General features: G+C 41.5%; 1 protein-coding gene across 1 annotated transcript in view; it reads right to left on the bottom strand.

Annotated features, from left to right (window-relative positions):
- The window catches only part of hwt (SH2 domain-containing adapter heavyweight), a 414,519-nt gene that overhangs the window by 6,034 nt on the left and 383,857 nt on the right, over nt 1–24,628 (bottom strand). Inside the window, exons 7-8 of the mRNA XM_033466730.2 lie at nt 1,482–1,671; nt 223–342 (exon numbers count right to left, since the gene is read on the bottom strand). Of these exons, the coding sequence (XP_033322621.2) occupies nt 223–342; nt 1,482–1,671 (310 nt within the window). The remainder of the gene's footprint in view (nt 1–222; nt 343–1,481; nt 1,672–24,628) is intronic.

The following is a 24,628-nucleotide window of genomic DNA, read 5'->3' on the forward strand; positions in this document are numbered from 1 at the left end:
GGAATTAAAACATGTACTATTCTAATACATAATTTAAAATTATTTCTCATTGAAAAATGGCGTATTTCCTTAAAGAAATTTTGATTGCATTTTCGCTAAACAAAAATGTTACTTCGAATCTATGACAGCCTGTATAAAAAGTTCTTCTTGATTGTGTAAATCTATTTCGGCTAAATCTACTTTAAAAAAAAGTGACGGATGATAGATGGTAGCACAACTTACTTCAAAGATAAAGAGTAATCCTGTTTGGTTGATTCGCTGTTCCTCACCAAATAACTTCCTTCCCTCAGAAGTCGTAGGACAGCTTCCGCCTCGATTCTCGTGATGGATCCGTGGTACCATCTGCAAGGAGACAAACAAACTTTTATCTGCTCGGAACGATGGCAGACGCTTGGAAAGTTTCTCCGCAAGTTTAGACGCCCCCCCTCTCTTTCTCTCTTTCTCTCTTTCGGGATTTAAAGGTCAGTGTATTCAAAATGAAGGAGCAATGCGAAAACATGATGGAAACTATGTAAATGTATGAGAAGCATGTTTCGAACTAGCTGCGCGTGAGAAAAATGCAATGCAACTTGTCCACGGTATAAAGTAATCTGAATTTCATATTGGTACAAATATTCACGGGGAAAATAGTAGAAAGAATACAAATAGTAAAACGGTATAAAGTAATCTGAATTTTATATGGGTACAAATATTCACCGAAAATATAGTAGAAAGAATAAAAATAGTAAAACTGGTAAAAATAGTAAAACTGGCAAAAATAGTAGAAATGGTAAAAATGGTAAAAACGGCAGAAATAGTAAAAAATGGTAATTATTGCAGAATTTAAATATTAAACAGTATTTTCTATGATGATAGCGTGTTAATTGATAGTCGGAACACTGTGTAGTCGATAGTATACATATAGTTAATTATGTACCATGTGAGTCACAGTCTGCACCAGCTACGTATATTCAAAAGCTGTCGTCCTGCACAAAATTTCAAGCTTAACTAAACGTCGACTAACAATGCCCGGTGTTACAACTTCAACTGTACTCCTGAAAGCGATAAATATAACTAATAAAAATCGTTAAAACTCGACTTAAAAATATTCCTGACAAATGGCAAATTCTGCTCCAAATGTAACATAAGTCCAGATAATTCATAAAATACACCAGCAATCTAAAATATCTTTCAGAATCATAAAACGATTCAAAACAATAACAATTAGGACGAACAGGATTCCAGGAAAATTGCAAGTGACCTTCTAAGAAATCTGCTAAGTTGCCTACGTGATTCAGCAAGTACGCAAGCAGTCCGAAGGAAACGCAAACCACTCGAAAGTTACACTAAAAATGCTGAAAAAATTAGGAACAATAAAAATTGGGATGAACGAGCTCCTAGAAAACGGCAAGCGATCTTCTAAGGTTATCGCTGAACCGTCCAGAGAATTCGGGAAGCGTGGAAACAGGATTCGGCCGGTGTAACAAATGCGGAGGACGTACCCTTGTCTCTCGAGAGGAAGGTCGACGTCGACGAGGTCGGCGGATCCACGGGCGGTGCTAATCTCCAATGGCAATCCAAGGCTCAGACCTCCGGGTTTTTTGGGCGCGATCTGGCCCGCGCACCCGGCGCTGCTCGTCCCGTTACCGGCGTCCAAATTCAGTGTCATCTTCGGTCGCGCCAGCCCGCCGCCTGAAATGAGTCATGCGACAGTTAGACGCCGCGAAATTCCCCGGAGAGGAGCGGAAGGGTGGGTGGGGGGGGGGAGAGGGTGCAACCATCGATTATACGTATACGCGTAACAGACGCGGCGGGTAGCGTCTCGGCCCCAGGATTTTATGGGCCACCCTCGTAATTGGAACAAATCGGGGACTCGGTTCCCGCTAAGATTCACGGCGACAGGAACCGAGCTCCCGTCAATGCGCGATGACAGATTTTTCGAGGGAGATGGGGACCGCCGCGACGACAGAAAGGAAGTTTAATGGACGTTACAGGGCTGTTTTGCTCCTCGTTGCTTCTCCGTGAAATCAAATTCAGATCGAACTGCGGCGCTCCGTGCATTCGCGGGTCGTAAAAGTTTCAAGAAATTGCGGAACGCGCAGAGCGGCGCTTTTTATGCGCCGATTTATTATCCCGAGGAGGAGAACTTTAAGTCGATGTTGCTTCATCCTTGTTTATGGTACCGCGAATATTTGCATAAAACATCCGCAGTGTACGGCGAGGAAGCAGCGAAGAATCAATGCTTGGTAATTCTCGTGACATGAAAGGAATTCGGTCAACCCTACCGAGCCGTGAAAGCGACTAACACGAGTCGCTTCGAACCGTGGCAAGCATACATTCATTATTCATTTATTTTCGCCATGCTCTTCGGAAGAGGATGACTTTCAAACAGTTACAGTAATGTCTCCCTTACTGACGCTCAGATTGTCCACTAAAATGAATAATTTGGGAAGAGGAGATACGATTATTCGAGCCTTGCGGTTTATTGTTATAGTTATAAATTGTCCACAATTATAAAAACGAGCCGTATCTCCTCCTCCCAAATTATCCATTTTAGTGGACAATCATTACTGTACAGTAATGTCTCTCTAATTAACGCCCAGATTGAGCACAAAAATAGACAATTTGGGAATAGGAGATACGATCATTCGAGCCTTGCGACTTGTTTTTATATAATTGTGGACAATTTATAACTATAAAAATAAACCGCAAGGCTCGAATAATCGTATCTTCTCTTTCCAAATTGTCCATTATTGTGGTCAATCTGGGCGTCAATTAGAGAGACATTACTGTATCGTGCGATTACACTGTCCGACAAAATAAAACATTTTTCTAGGTTCCTATAGCCACTATGAAATTCTTGTAGAGCTTCACTCAGTTTTTTAAATAAACGAACTTTTGTAAAAACCCAAAATTTTCGACAAAAATGAGGATCCCTCCATCGGTGTTGATTACGCGTAGCTTCGGCTCTGTCGGACAAAGAGAAGCGAGCAGCGAAGCTCATGGCGGCAAAACGTCGTGTACATGTTGCCGTCGAACATTTTCTCGATCTACTCGAAATGTATATCGTTCCGACACTTTTACCGGGCCGTTTCTTCTTCAGAAATGTCTACAGAATCCGATCCTGGGTAGAGTTTTCGAGCCGAACAAAGAACTTTTCGTAAAAATACAAAAATATTGCGCAGAAACTGCTCACGTCGACACTTTTTTAAACTTTGACATTAATTTATTGCTATTTAGGACCAAAAACAATTAATAAATTGCATGCCACTATATTCGGGAAACTCTCCTCTATCTTTTGACACCAATTAGAACTTTCTAACGTTTGTACTTTTCATGCAATACCTCATTTTTGTCGAAAATTTCGGGTTTTTACAAAAGTTCGTTTATTTAAAAAGCTGTGGGTGATGGAACAATTCGGTTTTCGGATTCTTGTTCAGAGAGTGAAGCACTACAAGAATTTCATAGTGGCTATAGGAACCCAAAAATCGTGTCGAACAGTGTTAGTCGCGCCGCATCGGTCGCTACGCTGCCCACTCTGCTCAGCTTCTCATCCGTGACGTCACCGATGGAGTCACGTGGCATCTGAGGGAACGCGCGGCCCTACACATATCCCCCAGTATTTAGAAGAAACGAAATAGTAACTAATATAGGTTGTCGGTCGCCGCACACTATGACGAAAAAAACGCACACATAGAAAAAAATCATTTACGTATATTAGTTTGCAGAGGTTTACATCCACTAAAACTGACGCTTTAATATCGAAGTGTGCAGTTCGCAAGTGGAAGTGGAATGCAGTTCCCAAAAGACTAAACTCGAGGACATCGGTTGTAGAAATATCCGTTTTGCAGTTATTGTGGAGATATTTGCAATATTCGAGACCCTGATAAAAAGGCGATAAAGTCGAAGCCAGAGTGTTCAATGTACATAATCCAATGTATTATAGAAACTATTGTAAACGTTACATCCGCATGTAATCCTACAGATATCTAATCTCAGAAACGGTCGCATATCGGTCGGATGCGACAATAAATGAATAAATAAATAAAAGAGGACAACGTTTCGCGAATCGAATGAAACGATTTGAATTTTATTGCGAACCTGTTCTATCATGCCCGTTCTTATAAGAAACGATTAGATCGACCGGCGGGGCCATTAAGCCGATAAAGTGGTCAATAGAATTCAATTGAAGCAAGAGGAGATGTTGTTTTCGTGTAACAGCCCTCAATCGGAAGACGATTGACTTTCCGACGAGGGGTAATTGTGTCAGCAATAATCGAGCTCTCGTAGCAAGAACTCGATAATACCTGTCGAGGAATATTTCTTTCAGGTCGAAACAATCGGCCGTGACTTTGGCCGCGACTTTGTCGTAGTATGATAATGGAACGTCTCTCCCGCGCGACAATCGACAAGGCTGAGTGCTTTCACTTAGCGAAAGCAATACAATCGAAATTCCTTCCTCGAATTTTTCACCCCTCCCGCTCTCTAAATGCCCGGAAGATGCTCCGAGCGATTCTTCGAAGTTGTCGGGGCCGCGCTGCTTAAGATTTCCGCGGAAATTGTCGGTATTGTTTCGTCGTAAACAATATGACTCGAGAAACGAGAAGAACGACAGGCCAATCTCGCTTTTCCGGGTGCGGGGGACAGCTTCGATTTAATTCAGAACTCGCGAGATTAATATCCTCGAATCCGTTGTCCGAAGACTTCGTTTAGCGAAATGAACGTTTCAGCCAGCGAGTCGGAAAAACGAATCGCATTTAATAACGATCGATAAAGTTTCCATTTCGTTCTGTCATCGACTAAAACATAAATTGCGTGCGAACGACGCGAACGCGTATTTAATCGCGATTCCCACGAAAATTCGTTTCCAAAACCAAGTGCTTCGAACGTCGAGTGCGACCGAAACGTTCGGATGGTAATGATTCTAAGAACCAGCTCGCTTCGGAATAATTTTAAGCCGTTTTTTACGGTCTTTTGAGCGCGAAGTGGGCGTTTCGAGAAGCGTATAATGCACAGTGACCCTAATGTGCGGAGTAAAACGTCGCGCAGTTTAACAGAGCAAGCTATTAGAGTTGTTGAACGAAGGTCGAGGAAGCTTCAACGAAGGTTGTGCACGAATCGACAGAGTTATACACTTTTTCAGGTATTCTTGTTATTCAAATTATTGAATAATATCGAATAACTTCAGTGAATAATATTCGGTATTTCCGACTCTTTTAATGTCGATGTGCAAACAATCTTTTCAATTAAAACATTTACTTTATCTGTTCTCATCGGAACGTAAATTGATTTACAAGAAAACGATACGAAATATTGATAAATAAATTTCGTATCATTTTTTATCATTTGCATCATACAAATGCAATGATTCATTCGTATATCGACCTAATCGATTTTATTTAAAAACTATATTCTGCATATTTCAAGAACATGTCTTATTTTAACAAAGAAATAATTAATTGTACAAATGTAAAATTAATTATCCTCGAAAAGAAAGGCACATTAATTGGCCATTGGTTTTCAACTCAACACTTATAATTTAATGAAGCATTTAATATTCTCAATTGAAATATTTTGAAATCATGAACTAATGAATCAATTATTCCAATTTCGTATAATCGTGTTCACTCTAAGAAGATTTATTAACGATTGACTACTCGTCGCTAAGTAACAATAACAGTCGAATTAATATTTACAAGATGGCGAAAATTTCATGAACATGATTCGTTAACTTAATCGATGTTAAAAATTGCCGATAAAATAGAAAATGTCAATGATCTACACATCTGCCACGTGTCCACGACTAACTGGCTCGACTATTCTGCTCGTCAAAAATTGTTTCCTGGCAGCATCGAATTTATTTTCACAGGAACGCAGGGGGTCTGGCTCGGCTCGTCCGCTCATCAACTATTTAGAAATTCCGTTAAGTAGATTTTTCGAGGCCGCCGTGAGGCGTGATCGTCAATATTATTACGCGGCCCCAGCCACCCCCCCGTCCGTGAAACTTCGGGGGATGATAATCGACGGTAGGGTCCGCCGCTCGGAAGAAAGTGCTTCTGCGGCCGCGAGGGTAATTTCATTTGTTGGGCGCAATCTCTTAGCGGCCGACTTTTGGAAGGTCGCATGATCCAGGTGCCGCGGAATTGCTCTGACAGGTGTAACACCGTGTTACCTTTCTTCGGGGCTAACGCGTTCCGAGCGGCTCCTCGCGGCCGCTCGAAAGGATCCGGGCTTTATACATTATGTATGAGCGTGCACTTTGGGAGTTCAAGTCATCGAGTTTCTTCGGAAGCTGATGCAATAAACGTTTCCGGCAAAAGTGCTCCGGTTTTAATACCGCGCCTTCTTTGGCGGCGCTTCGACACTTCGTATCGAAAGTTTCACCTTTGCCAGGACCTCTGGTCGACACAGTTTTACGCTCATCCGGTACGGCGTGCGTTTTTCCTTGCTTCCTCGAGGGACTTGCGAAATGTCCAATCTGTCTCCGATCACTCGGTCACCGCTCAAAATTATTATATCGCGTTCCAAAATAATACGTACTTTATCAAAGTTAATATCTAAGGAACTGTCAAAACTATTGTACAAGCGACAAGACTCAACTTCATATAAATATATAAAATACAGTAAATCGTGTGAAATGGAAATACTATAAAATCAGAAAAATTATTTTGGATTTAGAGTTAGAATGGCTTCGAGTGCAAACGGTTAAGGTTGATATACAATTTTCAGCATGAATACAAGTTACCGAGATTTACGAGAGGCATTCTTTAAATTTTCATTGCAGGCTCAGACGATAAATTTAAAGATCAAGAATATTTTATTCTTCTTTTTATCATTCCAATAGCAAAATGTAAAGAAAAGAAGCATTTTAGTAATCGTCTAGTAGAATGGTCCGTCTATCATCTAAGAAAGATTCAAGTAATTTGGTCCAATCTTAAAAACGGTGTCCGAACACTTTTGCGGGCTACTATAGTTTTAGCCATCCCGTCTCTGAGCAGAATTTACGCTCGTCCCGTGTCGAGCGCACAAAACAGCCTGACGCGGAAATTGGCAAGAGTTTTTCGCTAGGGATGCAGAAAATTGGTGGCAACAGCGTTCAAGAACAACAGAGCCCGATCTCGGTTGAATTATTCATCCGACTGTTTGCTCGCAAACGATCGCCGCGGCCGGCTCGTCCGCCGCGAAGGTCGGCGATATAAATCGTCCGCGTGCAACACGCAAGCAACTGCGAAAGAAACTCCCGGACCGTTCTCTTCTTCCGTTTCATCCGGCGTGCGTTTCCGAGCATGGTTAAACATTGATGGCCAGACGCCGGCCGGCCACTACTCTCCGAGATTGGCCGTGTCTCTATTATTAAATTTAATCCGACGGGCTCGATTTATCCGCACGAATTCGTTCGCGTGCGTAACCCACGGCTGCTGTTCCTCTACCTGGACGGTTTGATGGACCGCGTGCTGCCGATGTAACTTCACCTGAAATCACTCCCCTCTCGCCGCGATATGAAAGCCGCGACTCGAAGTGATCGCGTACTTGTCCGACTTATCTCGATGTGCTACCATAGTTTCTCATCTCTGTAAAAGGTTCTAATAGAGATTTGTACGCGACGATTAGAGCAGGGATTTTTTTATAAAATAAAAAGTTTCTGCATTCATTGCAAATGATTTTTCTTTTTTTTTTAACTCCTAGATACTCTACAATTTGTCCAAGTTGGACATTAGGTAGGTTGTGTTAGTATTGGTGAAAATGTAACACGTAGATATCTTCTCAATAGAAGATATCCTTAAAAGAATCACAGCTTAATTTGTGATGAGGAGATCGTTTGGGTGTTTCCTGTGTAGTCTTCTAGGTAGGTTGGCGCGATAAAGCTTTTCTGCAGCATCGCTTGGGTGATTTTCTAGCCTGGCTTTGTATTTGTTGGATAGACGGTTTATTGCAAAATAGATATTTAACTTCTTTTTATTCAATATATATTCAAATTCTGCGAGTGTTTTTACTGTTTTGAATTTGAGCTACAGTAATGTCTCTCTAATTGACGCTCGGATTGCCCAGAAACATGGACAATTCGGGAAGAGAAGATACAATTATTAATAAATTATTATATTTATTAATATATATTATAGTTACCGATTGCCAATAACTATAAAAACGAGCCAAAAGGCTTGAACAATCGCATCTCCTCTTCCCAAATTGTCCATTTTTTGTGGACAATCTGAGCGTCAGTTAGGGAGACATTACTGTACTCGTGATTCTCATAAATCCATAAAATCCGCAGTCTAGTGACGAGTAGACTGCAGATTTTATGCATTTATGACGCAAACATGAGTATTCGTAATTTAAAACTGAAAATATGAAAAGAAACTGTGGATGTTGATGTATCGGTTTGCGCTTATTAAAATGATTAACCGTTTGCGTACCACGAGCCACTTTTGCGCTCTTCAGATTTTGTGTCGAGAAAAACCAGGCCATCTGGCCGAAACAGACGATTTACGGCCCACCCGAAATTTGTCGAAACGTGCTCAGTCTTTCAGTCTGTCAGTAATCCAATTTGCATTTTGTTGTTACCCATTCTAAATTAATAGTATATATATTTTCATTCATAACGTTTTATTTTATGTTTTACGGCTTTTTTTCGACACATAATCGAAGGAGCGCTATTGCGCTCTTCGGCTTTTTTCGACACATAATCGAAGAAGCGCTATTGCGCTCTTCGGCTTTTTTCGACACATAATCGAAGGAGCGCTATTGCGCTCTTCGGCTTTTTTCGACACATAATCGAAGGAGCGCTATTGCGCTCTTCGGCTTTTTTCGACACATAATCGAAGGAGCGCTATTGCGCTCTTCGGCTTTTTTCGACATATAATCGAAGGAGCGCTATTGCGCTCTTCGGCGCTTTTCGATCCTGTTGTTTTAGAACCATCTGGTACGCAAACGGTTAAAGAAAAGAAGAAACGCGTGCTTGGGGTTCCTGTGCTTCGCAATTTAGGTAGACAATCTTTATTTTGCGGAAAGATCCGCGGTCCAGCGATCGGTATTGTCTTCCTCGAATTGTTACGCGAGGAGAAGTTCGGAACGAGGACCGAACAACAAGTTATGCATTACGGGTATTTCGCGAGCGCCTTTCGGCGTACGAATGGAAATTCTCCTCTTGACACCGGTACACTTATTCTCTCCTTTCCCACGCAGACCGTTTTAATATCCGTCCGAGACGGAGATACGTCTCAATCAATTTCTTCGCGGAGCCTCTCCATCCATCCCAGTCGTTCTCCCTCGGGAAATGCGGGAAGAACGCGGGGAAACGCGGGGACAGGCGAGCAAGCGAGCGTCCCAGGAAACGCGCTAAGACGCCTCGAGTATGCGAATAAGTGTCTGCGTTATTTGTATACGGGGTGTGTTGCGGACTTCCGATGCCGAACTACCCACCCGGCTTTCGAAACTTGTTATCGCCGGGGGAAACTTCGCGAATTTCCAGCCGAGAACAATGCTGAAAGTGGCGAGTTTTTTCGCACGATCTGCTCCGGCAAGTTGTCTTCCCGTGCGAAAGGAAATGCCTCGGAGAAAGTGTACGCGTCCGTGCATCGTACATTTTACGGAATTTATCATCGGAATGATGTTTGCGCACGATATTTATTTATTTATTTATTGGCCATGTACGGGGAGTTACCTGTTAGTTATAAACGGACCGCGGATTTTATGCATTTATGCAAAGAGTGAGTAGCTGGAACATAAAATTGTGAAAAGATAAGAAGAATTTAATAATGTTGTTGCACTATTTTCAACTTATCAAAGAGATTCAAAGAAAGAACCAACTTTTAATTAATTCCTAATTCTTACGATCGTCTTGGAAAATGTTTATTTTCCATAAAGATCCGCAGTCTAGTTATTAAAGTACAGAGCATTAAAGAAGCAAAACGAAAAAAGATAAGATAACCGCAATTCCTTCAATTAATATGACAAATCTCTACGGACTGTGATAACGCTATATTACGACTATAATAATGTTACGGGAAAGGAATGTTAAAAAACAGACGGTACTTTCAGCTGGAAGAAACATTCCTTACAGTATCGAGCTTATCTAGAAACACTTCCCACATCAATATAGAGGTTTTAAAAAATGTAAAATCTATTTATTCGTTCGTGGACGTTCGCATGAATAATTCACTATTCATTCGTCCGATTGTAACGCTTGAATAAAACTGCAGAATTTGTTTATCTGATCGTGATGCTCGTATAAAAATTCAGAATTGATTTGTCCGGACGCGAACACGTTTGTATAAAAGTCTGGAATTTATTCACACCGATCCTGGACGTTTTGCGTAACAATTCCAAATCTATCTGATTGCGAACATTTTATATATGTATATCGCGATGGACTATTTCCCTCGGATTCAATTACTCTCCGATACTCTCTCGTTTCTTTAATCGAGAAAATTCAATGAAGAATTTAACGTGCAAATGCGGGACAAATATCGAATTGCGAGCGAAAAAGAGCGAGATTTCCTACTTGAATAAAGGTTATTAGGTTTCCTAAAATGAGGAAATTAGGCTTCCTAATTTCTGTATCCTCGGGTTAAAAACGTATAGAAAAAGACAAGTTTTATTTACGTGTTCATATTTTTAAAATAAATCCAGAAGTAGGCTCAGATTATAAAACATGTCAGTATTTCAGTGTCCCTTTGTGATAGACCGCGTAATCAAATCTAATCTCATCTTCAGGATTATGCGCAGAGTCTCCGAAAGGACACAGAATTAGAATAAAAAACGCCATTTTTTTTTAATTTCACTAAAAACATTATTAAGTTACTATTTTATGCCACGCAAAAAGAAAAAATATTTCTAACGATAGAGATGTCTGCAAAATCGAGAGATACAGTTTCGTTGCATTAAATGAGGATTAGGGTGTTTAAAGGAAGCTCCAACGATGCAAAAATTGGCTCGAAGGCACGCGAATTGGGACATCTATCCTATATCTCCGATCCACATTGTTCCGGCGTTCTCTTTCCAGAAAACTACGTCCGGCCTCGTCGTCGTGGCTATCATCATTACTCTCGCCATCCAAGTGCGAAACAATCGGCAGAAAGGAACCGGGACATTTTCATCCATCTTGGAGTACATTCATGCAGAGATACGTTCCCGGGGAGAGGGGGAAAGGAGAACCGTCGGAAAGTTAGGTGTATCCTGCCGCAGAAGTCTCGGGGGAAATTCTTCGTCACGGAGGATCCGCCGGAAATCTCTCCGGCCCTCGAGTACAGTGTATATACCCTGTCGGGAGAGCCGAGGAGAACTTTTAATTCCCCGTGAAAATCAGGACGTACGGCGTTCGGATGGAACGCGAAGGGAAACACGAAGGCCCCGAAGCGTTCTCGCGCGTCCTGCGGCGGCCGCGAAGTCAAACAGCCCGCGTCGACGATTCGTATTTATTGCGGCAACGAGGGACCGTGGGTGGGGTCTGCGGAGATTTACGAGGACGAGGAGGAGCTCGCAGGAGACGAGCCAGTGTCACACACGCCTGCAGAGGACGACGCGAGCCGTCGCGACGCCCCGCGACGCCCCGCGACGCCTTCGAGTCTATCCGCGCGCCATTAAAGCGGAAGTGCGCCTGAGCATGCGACGTCGGCGAAGCCTCGAGCAGCGAAATCGAGGAAGATGCTGCAGCAATCGTAAAATTTCGATCGTACCTCCGAGACACGATGACTTCCTATTCTGCGAGTTTCGAAGATCTTTTACGAGCAATTTCTTGAAGGATTCCCTGATCATCGGTTAACGATTCGGGGGAACGTGACATCTGGGAATTATCTCTGGGAAAGTTGAGCCACATTTTCCTGAACGAGTGTCGTTTGCTTTCAAGTACGTATATTGTACTACTTGTAGGAATTTTTACGAAGCTGGATCTCGTAAAATTCCTAAGGAACAGCATCCTTTGCAGATCTTGTTTCGCGATATTCGATGGAGCATATTCAACATGACAATTTAATAAGAAAAACAAACATTGAAATTCCTTCTCTGTTTTTTCGCAATGTCGTTACATACTTAAATACAATCTCCACTTGTCGTAGATAAATTAAATACGTTCGCAATATCGCAATATTGTAGACACTCTGACATACCCTACGACACAGGCAATGAAAATCTCGAGCGAAGACTGTTGATTGAAGATCGTGTTTCAACGCTAAACTTATCGAGCCGGTCAAAATGACCGGTTTTAAATTTTCTGTTTCAAAGTTGCTGCGATTGTAAAAACTCCTTCATGGAGAATGATTGAAGAAACTTCTCAATCGAAGCAGACAGTTTAATAAAAATGACAGAAGATTAATATATGAGCCGTTTATTTTGAAAGTGGTATATGTCACTTTGTTTTTAAGTCGATATATTTAAGGGTTTGCGTTTTAACACGTTTAAAAATATGGATGCTAACTTTCGAGAAGATTTACTTGTATTTGTTATCTCAGGATACTGATCTTTTTCTCAGTATAAATAATTTCGTATAAACATTAAAAAATCGCCACTTTCCATTACGGTAAAGTGACTTATGCCACTTTCAAAATAAACGGCTCATATGTACACCTAGGGCTCGGTAGCTTTAGCGTTAATATGTATTTTAGTCCATCATGTAATGTCTATTTATTCGTTATGTATTGATAAAAACCCTTTTAGTACAGAATGATCGTGTGTCCCACGGATATCAGAAAAGACAAGTTAAGTAACATCTTCAACGGCGATATGAGTCTGTCAGGGCGGACGCGTCCGCTCGCCAGACGAAGGCGAAGAATAAGAAGTTACACGGGGAAGTACTTCGTGAAAATATTTCACGAGTCCTTCTCGAAGGAACTCCCCCAATGTAAGAAATCGGAGTTTCAAGCAGATGTCGGAGAGGTTCACGCAAGACTTGTGATCGAAAATTGCGCTCCATGGCATACTGGTAACGTTCGCCCCGCGAACACGGACAAGCGAAAAGTTCTTCGCATAGTTCCTGCAACGCTCTTTTCCATTCTACCTTTTCCCTGGTAAACACTTCTCGCGTCTTCTGAATACTAACTTCGAGAGAACGAAGTTTTCCGAAATTATCATTCCGGATGCAATTTGTAATTATAATGTGGCTGGCAGCGATTCTGTGTAAATGAAATTTCCTAAGTAGTTTTAAATCGTTCCTCGGGACTTTGTGCATTCTGTTTATGCAAATTTCTTCCATATTTATGTGTACGTTTTAATGGTATATTTATAGCGATATATTTAGCTGTATATGTATAATATTATATTTAATAGAATATTTATAATCGTATATTTGATAGTATATTTATAGCAGTATATGTGTATATATACATAATATTATATTTAATAGAATATTATAATCATATATTTGATAGTATATTTATAATAGAATACTCAATAGTATATTTATTATATTTAATAGTACATTTAATAGTATATTTATAATACTATATTTAACTTCTTCCATATTTATATGTATGTTCTAATGGTATATTTATAGCAATATATTTAGTAGTATATGTATAATATTATATTTAATAGAATATTTATAATCGTATATTTGATAGTATATTTATAGCAGTATATGTGTATATATACATAATATTATATTTAATAGAATATTATAATCATATATTTGATAGTATATTTATAATAGAATACTCAATAGTATATTTATTATATTTAATAGTACATTTAATAGTATATTTATAATACTATATTTAACTTCTTCCATATTTATGGGTATGTTTTAATGGTATATTTATAGCAATATATTTAGTAGTATATGTATAATATTATATTTAATAGAATATTTATAATCGTATATTTGATAGTATATTTATAGCAGTTTATTTATAATAGCATATTCAATAGTATATTTATTATATTTAATAGTACATTTAATAGTATATTTATAATACTATATTTAATAGTATCCTCTACTTCCAAATAAAGACTATTGAACGTAAAAATACAATATGCTCAAGTGTTGGCTATTCACTTGCCATCGATATTGCTACTAGACTGTAGATTATACGTACTTTAAAATATGATACAATTTATATTTCGCACAAAGCTACACGTTCTTTTCATTACTTCGAACCACTCTCCTCCATAAAACCTACATTTATCATTGTTACATCAACCCGAGCGTTGAGCAACAAAACTGAAATTGATCGTGCATCTTTCACCAGCATCCATCTTCCCTCGATTCCCATAAATTATTAAGAATAAAAACGATGTTCTCTTTGTCTGTCCATCGAACGAGGCTGTCGAGAGCCGATGAATAACGCAGAGAACCCGGTAACCGCCAGTCATGATGAGCTGGCAAAAGTTCGCGGCATCATATCTTTCCGTTTCCAAAGGTTTTCAGCGTGAATCGCGACCCGTGGCTGCCTCCCCTAGAGCCCGCGACGCGTCGAAACGTGTCCGTACAACAGACGCCATTGGCTACCGAGGCTAAGAATCTTCGCCGACAGATATCGCGAAGCTACGGAAGCCTCCCAGGCGTTCCGCGAACCCCCGGCCAGCCGTTGACCCTCATCGACGCCGCGGGGTGGGGCAACAAACACTTCGGACCTGCTTGGAATGCTCGATACCCCTTCGATCCTCGTGAAATATGAACCGCGGGGCGCAGGCACATACGACGTTCTCTCGGCAAGCGGCAAGCAGTCCTGCAATTCGCTCGAGGATCACCGGCTGGCTTCTTCGGCGGCAGACCGCTTATCGATGGCCACGGTCAACACTTCTTATTTACCGAATCGTTGCTCGGCATTGTACATACTTCAGGAGCTGCTCGATTCCCCATCGATCTTTTAATCGTTTCCGCTTGCTCCTTCGTTTTATTTCATCGCTCGGCGTTTCAGAGCGAGTCGCGTCCATTATGTTCCACATGTTTGACCTCTTAAAGAGAAGCCTGCTAAGGTGACTAATGTTCTCGTTGAAGTGGTCGAAGCTGTTTTGTGTTCTTTAGGAACACTAATAGTCCGAGATGACTTAACGCTGAAGCTGTCGAGTTAGGAATGTGACTATATTGTTCTATATGAACCTTATTCATAATAATGGTATCGCAAACGATTCAACAATGTTCCTAAATTCTTTAAATGCCTTCACTGTTTTGGGACTGATCTACTAATCTTTGTCATGAACGCATAGGATCCGCAGTGTAGAAATTATTATCTAAGAAAATTCTCTACAATATGCCCGTTGAAGAACATGATTAATGTTCTCGTTGAAGTGGTCGAAGCTGTTTTGTGTTCTTTAGGAACACTACCAGTCCGAGATGATTTAACGCTGAAGCTGCCGAGTTAGGAATGTGACTATATTGTTCTATATGAACCTTATTCATAATAATGTTATCGCAAACGATTCAATAACGTTTCTAAATTCTTTAAATGCTTTCACTGTTTTGGGACTGATCTACTAATCTTTGTCACAAACGCATAGGATCCGCAGTCTAGAAATTACCATCTAAGAAAATTCTCTACAATGCCCGAAGGAGACAATCGATAATGAACCGCGCACGAACGTACTTTCCTGGATGAGACAAGTATGCGAGAGGCAACAAGAGGTCGACGTCGAACGAACTTCCGAGAAAATGGGATTAACCGTTCGAGTCCCAAGCAGCGCGATCGCGCTGTTCAGATTTTGTGTCGCGACAAACTTTAGTGACGCGCGTACATCGCATAGCTGCTTTTCTTTTCTTTTTTTTCTGTTTGTTTTGTTTGTCAATCTTAACGAGCGCTATCGCGCCGCTTGGTTCGCAATTAATTAAGACAAGCGCTATCACGCTGTTCGGCACTTTTCGACCGTGTTTTCTGAATAACCCCTGGGACTCAAACGGTTAAATATGATTTAACTCGAGTGTATTAGCTGTTAAGTTTACGAAGTAAATTTACAGTCAGCCTAGCAGGAAAATGAAAATGTTTTCCATCTCGTTGCACGATCTTCTTCTAAAAACATTTCGAAAATCATGATAAGATAAGAAAACCGGAAACGTCGCCGCTAAGTGTGGCTAAATGAAATCGGTATTTCTATAGGGGTTGCGAGAGTTGCCGCTGCTCGGCGTGTTCGACATTCTAGGTCAGAAGTTCAGCAAGAGCAACGCGACTTTTCCCGGTCCAGTCTACCGCGAAAATACCGACTAACGTTCCCCGGGCCGTTAATAGGAGCGACGGTTTTGAAAACACGTTCCGCGGGCGAGCCGATCTTCTGACACAGTTACCGGTTGGCGTCGGCACTCGACTCGCGATCGTCGTTTGATTCTCGCGTCGCGCGACGTCGGGAACGCGTCGAGAGGCATCCTAACGAGCCTCTAGTCGATCCTCGATGCCGCATGGCGACGGGAGAACGCACGGGAACGTCGGGACGCCGCTCGAAATTAATGGCGGACGCGCGCTCCCTCGGGGAAACCGGGATTCAAATAACCGTCGCCGAATTAATTGGACGGGCAGAGCGTTAAACGGATCCCGCGATCGGCGGGATGAAAGGGGGGGAAACGGGGGAAAAACGAGGAAAACGGGGAAACTAAAGAGAAACACGCGGGACCATCGCCGCGACGCTAAAGAGGAAAACTGGGTTACAGCGAGGGAAACGAGCGACGGTCTCCAGGTAAGGATCCGTGCCACTTAACGGCTCCGCGGACCGTGACAATTAGTGGAGAACGTTGCCATTCGTTAAAACATCGCCGCCGTGAATTCGAACGTTGCCGGACCACTCCCGCGGCGGCTCTCTCTTTGGATCGTTACCAAACGGTTTAACGACAGCCGGGCAAAATACACGGAACATGTCGCAATCGGGCGAACCAACCGTACGTGACTCGGTTTTCCGCGAGCCGGACGACGGACCGACGGACAGACGAAAATTCTATTTTTCCGTAGGAAATATGTCAGCCAAGCATGCAATCCAGTTAGAGACCCGACACGGCAGACTCGGTTCGTTAAATTTCATTCGCATCGCGGCGCTGGCTGTTCCCTCCCCGTGTTTAGAGCTCTCGCCGTGACAAGATGCGTTTTTCGGTTTACTATTTCGCAGATCCGCGGTTCACGGTTCGATCGCGCTTTTCGCCCGATGGCACGAAGACTTACTTGATTGTCGGGTAGCGCGTTGCTCTTTCGGTTTTTCAACGCGCTTCGCCGTCGGCCGCGCGTTTTCTATCGAATCGCTCGGAAGCAGAGTTGGGCAACATTTTACTCGAACGACGGATACAAGGTAAACACTAATTAACGAATACAGTTTTACGCGTCGTTATCGAATGAATGTTGAATCGAATACAAATTTATCCAGATAGAAATTTATTCGAATTAAATTTTATTAGACGCTATTGAAAGAAATATATTTAGACAAGGATATATATATATATATTCGTTCGAATAAGAATATTTATTCGTATAGGAATTCATGCGGAAAATGGTTAGAGGTTTCCTTAGAGGATCAAAATTTGTCGACTTTGTATGACATATTTCCATGGATATTGTCGAGAAAACGTTGACAACGAATTTCCAGCGTTTTTAACAGGCAAACGCGCCGATCCTTTCCAGACGCCATCCAATAAGCCGATGAATAAACTATGAATTTTTACGCGATTTCTCATTTTCAGTGCTTATTTTCGAGAAATTCGCCTGGAAAATTAATTTCGAGAAAATCAATTTATTATCGAAACTAAACTAAAACGTTGTTGATTTTTCGCGAATAAAATTTTATTAGGCGCTATTGAAAGAAATGTATTTAGACAAGTGGGGGGGGGGGGGGTTCGTTCGAATAAGAATATTTATTCGTATAGGAATTCATACGGAAAATGGTTAGAGGTTTCCTTAGAGGACCAAAATTTGTCGACTTTGTATGACATATTTCCATGGATATTGTCGAGAAAACGTTGACAACGAATTTCCAGCGTTTTTAACAGGCAAACGCGCCGATCCTTTCCAGACGCCATCCAATAAGCCGATGAATAAACTATGAATTTTTACGCGATTTCTCATTTTCAGTGCTTATTTTCGAGAAATTCGCCTGGAAAATTAATTTCGAGAAAATCAATTTATTATCGAAACTAAACTAAAACGTTGTTGATTTTTCGCGAATAAAATTTTATTAGACGCTATTGAAAGAAATGTATTTAGACAAGTGGGGGGGGGGGGGGGGTTCGTTCGAATAAGAATATTTATTCGTATAGGAATTCATACGGAAAATGGTTAGAGGTTTCCTTAGAGGACCAAAATTTGTCGACTTTGTATGACATATTTCCATGGATATTGTCGAGAAAACGTTGACAACGAATTTCCAGCGTTTTTAACAGGCAAACGCGCCGCCATATTGATCCTTTCCAGTCGCCATCCAATAAGCCGATGAATAAACTATGGATTTTTATTGCGATTTCCCATTTTCCGTGCTTATTTTCGAGAAATTCGCTTGGAAAATTAATTTCGAGAAAGTCAATTTATACCGAAACTAAACTAAAACGTTGTTGATTTTTCGCGATATAAAATTTGTCTTGCATTTTTGTGATTTACAGGAGCTATAAAAATAATACGAACGTCCGCAGTCTGCCGATGGAAAAACGTAAAGTTAGAACGGTAGACACTCGGAACAGAGACAATCGTGTAGCACGGTCACAGTTTGTAAAATCCTACGAGCCACTTTGGACACATACCAAAACGTTATCGTCCGATAAGGGAATTGCCAGAAAAGCTAAGCGAGGGATAGAAGCGTCGTTCGATCGGAGGTAAACTGCATTTCTTCGATAATACCGTCAAATACAAATAGATATTCGAAGAGAATCGGGGTCGTGACTTTTATTATCCGGAGGGCCGTCTTAAACCGTGCGTTAAATTTGCATTCGCGAATGGCAAAAAGACCGTATCGGTTCTGTCTCGTCTGCTCGTTGCCAACTCTTTAATCAATTCCAACCTACATAAACGAAGAAACCCTCAATACGGTCCCGGTTAACGAGAAAACAAATGAAACCGGCCGAAGAATCGAACGAGCCCGAGAACGAATCTACGCAAAAATACACAGTGAACGGGAAACGAAACGGTGTCCGCGATTTGTTTCCCATCGCTGTAATAATTCAGTTTCTTCTTTTTGCACACGAACCCGCGCGCGGCCCGCGAAATATTTGTTCCGCGACGAACGGTGCTCCCGTTTTTCACCCATCGAATATATCCGAGTTTTAACGTTCCGAGGGAGAGGGGCGGAGGGCGAAATACCAGTCGTACAACAAGTTTCGTAATTACGATCGACTGTCCCAGTAATGGCGGTTTGGACGTGTACCAAACGATTAACCATCCCGCATGGAAAACGTTCGACGAAATAAAAACGGAAGGTAAATCGAACGTGCTCTGTGTTCGCAACGCTGACAACGTTGCTCGTTATTATGTCGACTTCGAGATAAATAAAACGCCGGCTATCCGTCGAAAGCAACGAAAAACGTTGCTTTCAGGTTTTCACGGGCTTCGAGCGTCGATTTCTCTCCGAGCCAGTGAAATTAGATCGACCATCGTTACGGAAACAGTGCCACGATCGGGACAAAAGAAACATCAGCGCTTTGACAACGGAGGAGCGTGGAGCGACGGGACTATAGTTTTTCCAGGAAATCGGTTTTCAGGACGGTTCTCTTTAGCGAGATTTATTATTTCTGATCGTATTCTTTCGTTTGGAAGCTTCGCGAAGCTCGGACTACAATCGATACGATACCGAAACTACGTCTCGATAATCCCGTGGAATTAAGTGAATAACCTGACATTTTTTAACTTCACAAGTCGAAGACTTGCAACTCTCAAATGATGCAAGTAGCAAAATGAACGATGGACCGAAACCCGTGCCAAATACGAAACCCTAAAGAGCACGAAAATCCTTTTACAGGACGGTTCTCTTTACCGAGGTTTATTATTTCTGATCGTATTCTTTCGTTTGGCGAAGCTCGGACTACAATCGATACGATACCGAAACTACGTCTCGATAATCCCGTGGAATTAAGTGAATAACCTGACATTTTTTAACTTCACAAGTCGAAGACTTGCAACTCTCAAATGATGCAAGTAGCAAAATGAACGATGGACCGAAGCCCGTGCCAAATACGAAACCCTAAAGAGCACGAAAATCCTTTTACAGGACGGTTCTCTTTACCGAGGTTTATTATTTCTGATCGTATTCTTTCGTTTGGAAGCTTCGCGAAGCTCGGACTACAATCGATACGATACCGAAACTACGTCTCGATAATCCTGTGGAATTAAGTGTTTCCATAACCTGACATTGTTTAACTTCGCAAGTCGAAGACATTTTTCTCGATCGCGCGAGCAACTCTCGAGCGACGCGAGTAGCAAAATGGTTGATGGACCGAAACCCGTGCCAAATACGAAACCCTAAAGAGCACGAAAATCCTTTTACCTCGTTTAAATAAAAAAAAAGAAGCAGACTGGAGAATGTAATAGGATTATAGTTTCCTCGGCTTGCTCAGCTTCCCCGGCGGCTGAAAGAATTGATAATTCCCTGAATAGGATCCGCAGAGGTCAACGTCACCGAGACACAAAAGGACCGCGGAAGAAGCGCAGATAATTCGGTGTACGGGGTCTAAAAAGTGCCGGCCGTCTCCTCATCGGCCGCACAATTTTTTCCCCGAGCAGCTAGCGAACCGAAAGAAGGGAGATACGGAGTGGACCGTTTTCTCTCGTTTCGCCGTTAACGACCGGGACCGACGCGGTCGGTCGGTGTCCGTTAAATGGCCCAGACACCGGGATAGATCGGCCCCGCGGAGATTGCGAATATCAATTTCCCGGGCATCGATGCTAAAATCACAGATTACTCCGTTCCGTGCGCGAGATTTACAGTGTCGTAACGGTTATGGACGACTGCAATAGTCGGCGAGCGCGATACCATAACGCGAATGCCTACGGAGGATGTACCACCCCCCACATCCGCGGAGACGTATTTATTGGTTCGATTAACGGTTTCCGACGGAGGAGCCGCTGTCTTACTGCGAACACCGAGCCGAACGACAATTTTTCCTCCCGGAAACCGTTTAATACCTCCAAAAGGAAATCGAGCGCCCTCCGGGCCGCCATTGTTCAACTTGGACGGACTAAATTAATAGTTCGCCATGTATTCGGTACTTGAACTTCTTTCGCAAGATTTACTCGCTTCGCGAGAAGACTGTTCGGTATTTTTTTTTGCGTTAATTTTACCGAACTCTAAAAGTGACCAACTTGTGACGACTAATTGTTGCTTCGTAAGAGTGCCCGAATTCAATGTCCGAACAAGTCTGAATTTATCTAAAATTTACGCGATTTTTGTTATAATGTAAGCTCGGATAAAGGAGCTCGTTCAATCGTTTCTTTGGAAACAGTCTTGATAACTTCAATGATTTTAGAATAAAAAATAGGCGATCGGATATTTTGGCAGGCTCGGTAGGTTCAGTGTTTTAGTGACTTCACTAACGAAGTTTTCACTCATTTCTAAGATGAAACTATGTTTCAGCGTTGTCAGGTAAACTGTGGATCTTCGTGCCAAATAAAAATTCTTTGCATCTATTGCAAACGACAGGAATCACTTCGGAATTTCTTTCTTCCTTGAAACATTTTAATGGCACAAAAATAATATACTGACACTTTTTCATTCTTTTAAATTGTCTGATGTTTCGAATCGCTGCCTTAAATACACAAAATCCGCAGTCTAGACACGTATCCATTACACGTATTAAGTAATAAAGTAATACGTTGTTTTTAACGTATTACAATCATTCGAGAGTATCGATGCGCTGTTTCCAACCTGCTGAAACGTATATTGAATTATATCAATAATATTTATTAATGCGCTCTCCAAACAATCGCAGACCAGTCTGTGTACAAGTGATCTTCTCTTCTACATTAAAATACAGTTGACGGAAAATAATTACCAAATAACGTTAATCAGCCTCCTAAGATTGAAGCAACTTTCCGACGCAGCGGCATATTACAGTGCCTCGAGCTTGTAATTAATAACTGTTCGAAGATTAGCAGCTTAATGTTCAAAGTTTCGCGTTCAATAACGCCGAAAATCCTGGCATAGATGATTCTAATTGATGGATAATGAAAACCTCTTGCCTTTCACGAGGCCAGCCGCGAGATAGCGTGCGCGTCTGTTGCAAAGCGAGCCGAGATACATGGAAGAAAACATCCCCTTAGACAACTCGGCATTCTAATTATTTCATCGTCCGCATAATTCGGATGCTCCGTCTATTCAGCTATGCGAAACGCCGGATTCGTGAAGCGGTAAGACCAGATTCCAGATATACAGAGAGGCTGATATTAAGTTACGCGGCTCCCCGGAGTTTTGGCTTTAATTCAGACCTCGTTTCGACGTTCAAGGGTTGGACTTGACCTCTCGCTACTTCGGCATAATGAGACCGAACGAGATAAATGAAAGATCCGCCCTGCGATACGTTGCCTCGCGATGACGCCTACGTGACTTGATAAACGACGGATCTGTCTTGAGTTATATCAGATCGCGGGACTATATTGCAACTCGTGCAGAACATTTTCTTTGAAACGCTCGTAGCATGGTTGCTGCTAGACTGCGAATTTTCTGTATTTATGACGAAGACGTATAGAAGCGACTCGAAATCTTGATCAAATTGTAATCATTCGAGAATATCGATGTGCTATTTTTGACCTGCAAAAATGTACATCGAATTTGTTACTAATATTTGTTGATAATGCAATAATTTGCTTTGTAATTAATTATTACAATATGTTATATTGTTAAATGTATATATGACAACTGCTTGGTGCAATTGATGCAGAACATTTTTTATATTGTATAAACATCAACGGTCTAGTTAATACCAATGAAAACTCTAAACTTTCTTCGTTATCAATATTTCGATCATGTTTCCCATCATTCGTTGTTTCACTATCGGTACAACGCATTAACATACGTGTTTCTGTAAGTGTATTTTGTGTTATTAAAATTATGTTAAATATTATTTTCCTATCGATTACTCCTCTGCTTTTTATTATCCATTAACGACAATTATCAACGAACAGTAGTTTCAAATATTCCAAATCACTTCCAAAATAAGCAACTTAAAATCTTAGCTTAACAGTAGTATTTTATAAACTGGAATAATTTATCAGGCTATGATTGTCAAAATAAAATGTGCAACGTAAAGCGTTAAAATTTAGAGTTCAGATTGGAAAAAGTTGTTCGATGGGGAAATTAGAATTACGCGCATAATACACAATTATCGGAGACGTACGATTATGCCGCACGAAGGCAGCAAACATCAGAGATAATTGAGGTCAGCTTTGTCAGAAACGGGACGGGCGACGTCAAAGCGGTAGAATGCAGCGTTCAGCGTCATTCCGACACCGTTAAAATGCAAACGAACCCGCCGTGTAATTACAACACCGCCATCTTATAAACCCGGCTGCACAAACAGCGTGTAGACAGATACCCCGTCCACGGGATTCGCGAGATACCTCGACATCAGAGGCGTCATTAATTAAAATTAGCCGCGCGGCGTTATCGATGTATCGGCCCTGCGGAATGCCTCCCACGCGGATCTTTAATTAAACCGACTCTATTAACGAGACGGCGATGGTAACGTTTCAGAGTCCGTAATCGACGGAAATCGAAGATTAAATGAGGTTATTCTATTCCCGATTTTCGTAATAGATCGAAACTTTAATGTAGCTTTCTCTCCGCCAACATAAAACACCGATATCGGTGTAATATTTTCATCGACACAGCATCAGGAAAATGGGGATTGAGATGGTTTTAGGATACGAGAATTGGTAGTATTGTTCCTCGATCGAAAATGCGATTAATCTTCCGAGATAATATACGCACGATAGCAAAATCAAAGCGTCGCTAATTTTTGGTCGAAAAACCGTCAATTTTTGAACAGCTGCATGTTCGTCGAGGACTATCATAAAATTATGATTTTTTTGTTAAATTACAGCTTGAAATCTTTACTTTACGATACCATAATAAAATTTGTAATACCATGCATCTCCACAACTGTAGTATCCTAAATCTGTTCGCGATACCGAAAAATGATAAAGTTCAGCGCCCTCCATGGCCTCGGAAACATTTTTCTTGAGCATGCCATTTACAACATCGTAAAGTTCGGACTTCCCTCTTTAATTTGAGGGCCGAATTAAGTTCCAACGATATTTTCTCGCGAAGTTACAACACCTTAAACGATAAATGTGCCGCGGGCATTTGAATAACCCAAGGTACACCGCGAGGGTGTTGCACGGTCAGACATGTACCTCGAAAAAATCGTAGCGACTTAATTCGGCCCTCAAATTAAAGAGGAAAGTCCAGACTTTACGACATCGTAAACGGCATACACGAAAAAAATGTTACCGAGTCCACAGAGGGCGTTGAACTTTATCCTTTTTCGGTATCACGAATTGCCCTCAGATTTAGGACACCACAGTCGTGAAGACGCGTGTGAAAAATTAGAAAATGTTATCGCAAAGTAGAGATTTCAATCTTGAATTTAAAAACAAAAGCCATAACTTTATGACAACTATTAACGGAGTTACAGCTGTTCGAAGATCGACAATTTCTCGCCGAAAAATTAGCTATGCTTTAATCTCGCTGTCGAGTGTATTTTCTAATTACTCCTAAAACGTAGAATCGCGAGATACATCGTCAAGGTCCCTGATTCTGTTTCCCAAGG

Source organism: Megalopta genalis, chromosome 4 (genome assembly GCF_051020955.1).
Source record: "Megalopta genalis isolate 19385.01 chromosome 4, iyMegGena1_principal, whole genome shotgun sequence".
Lineage (NCBI taxonomy): Eukaryota > Metazoa > Arthropoda > Insecta > Hymenoptera > Halictidae > Megalopta > Megalopta genalis.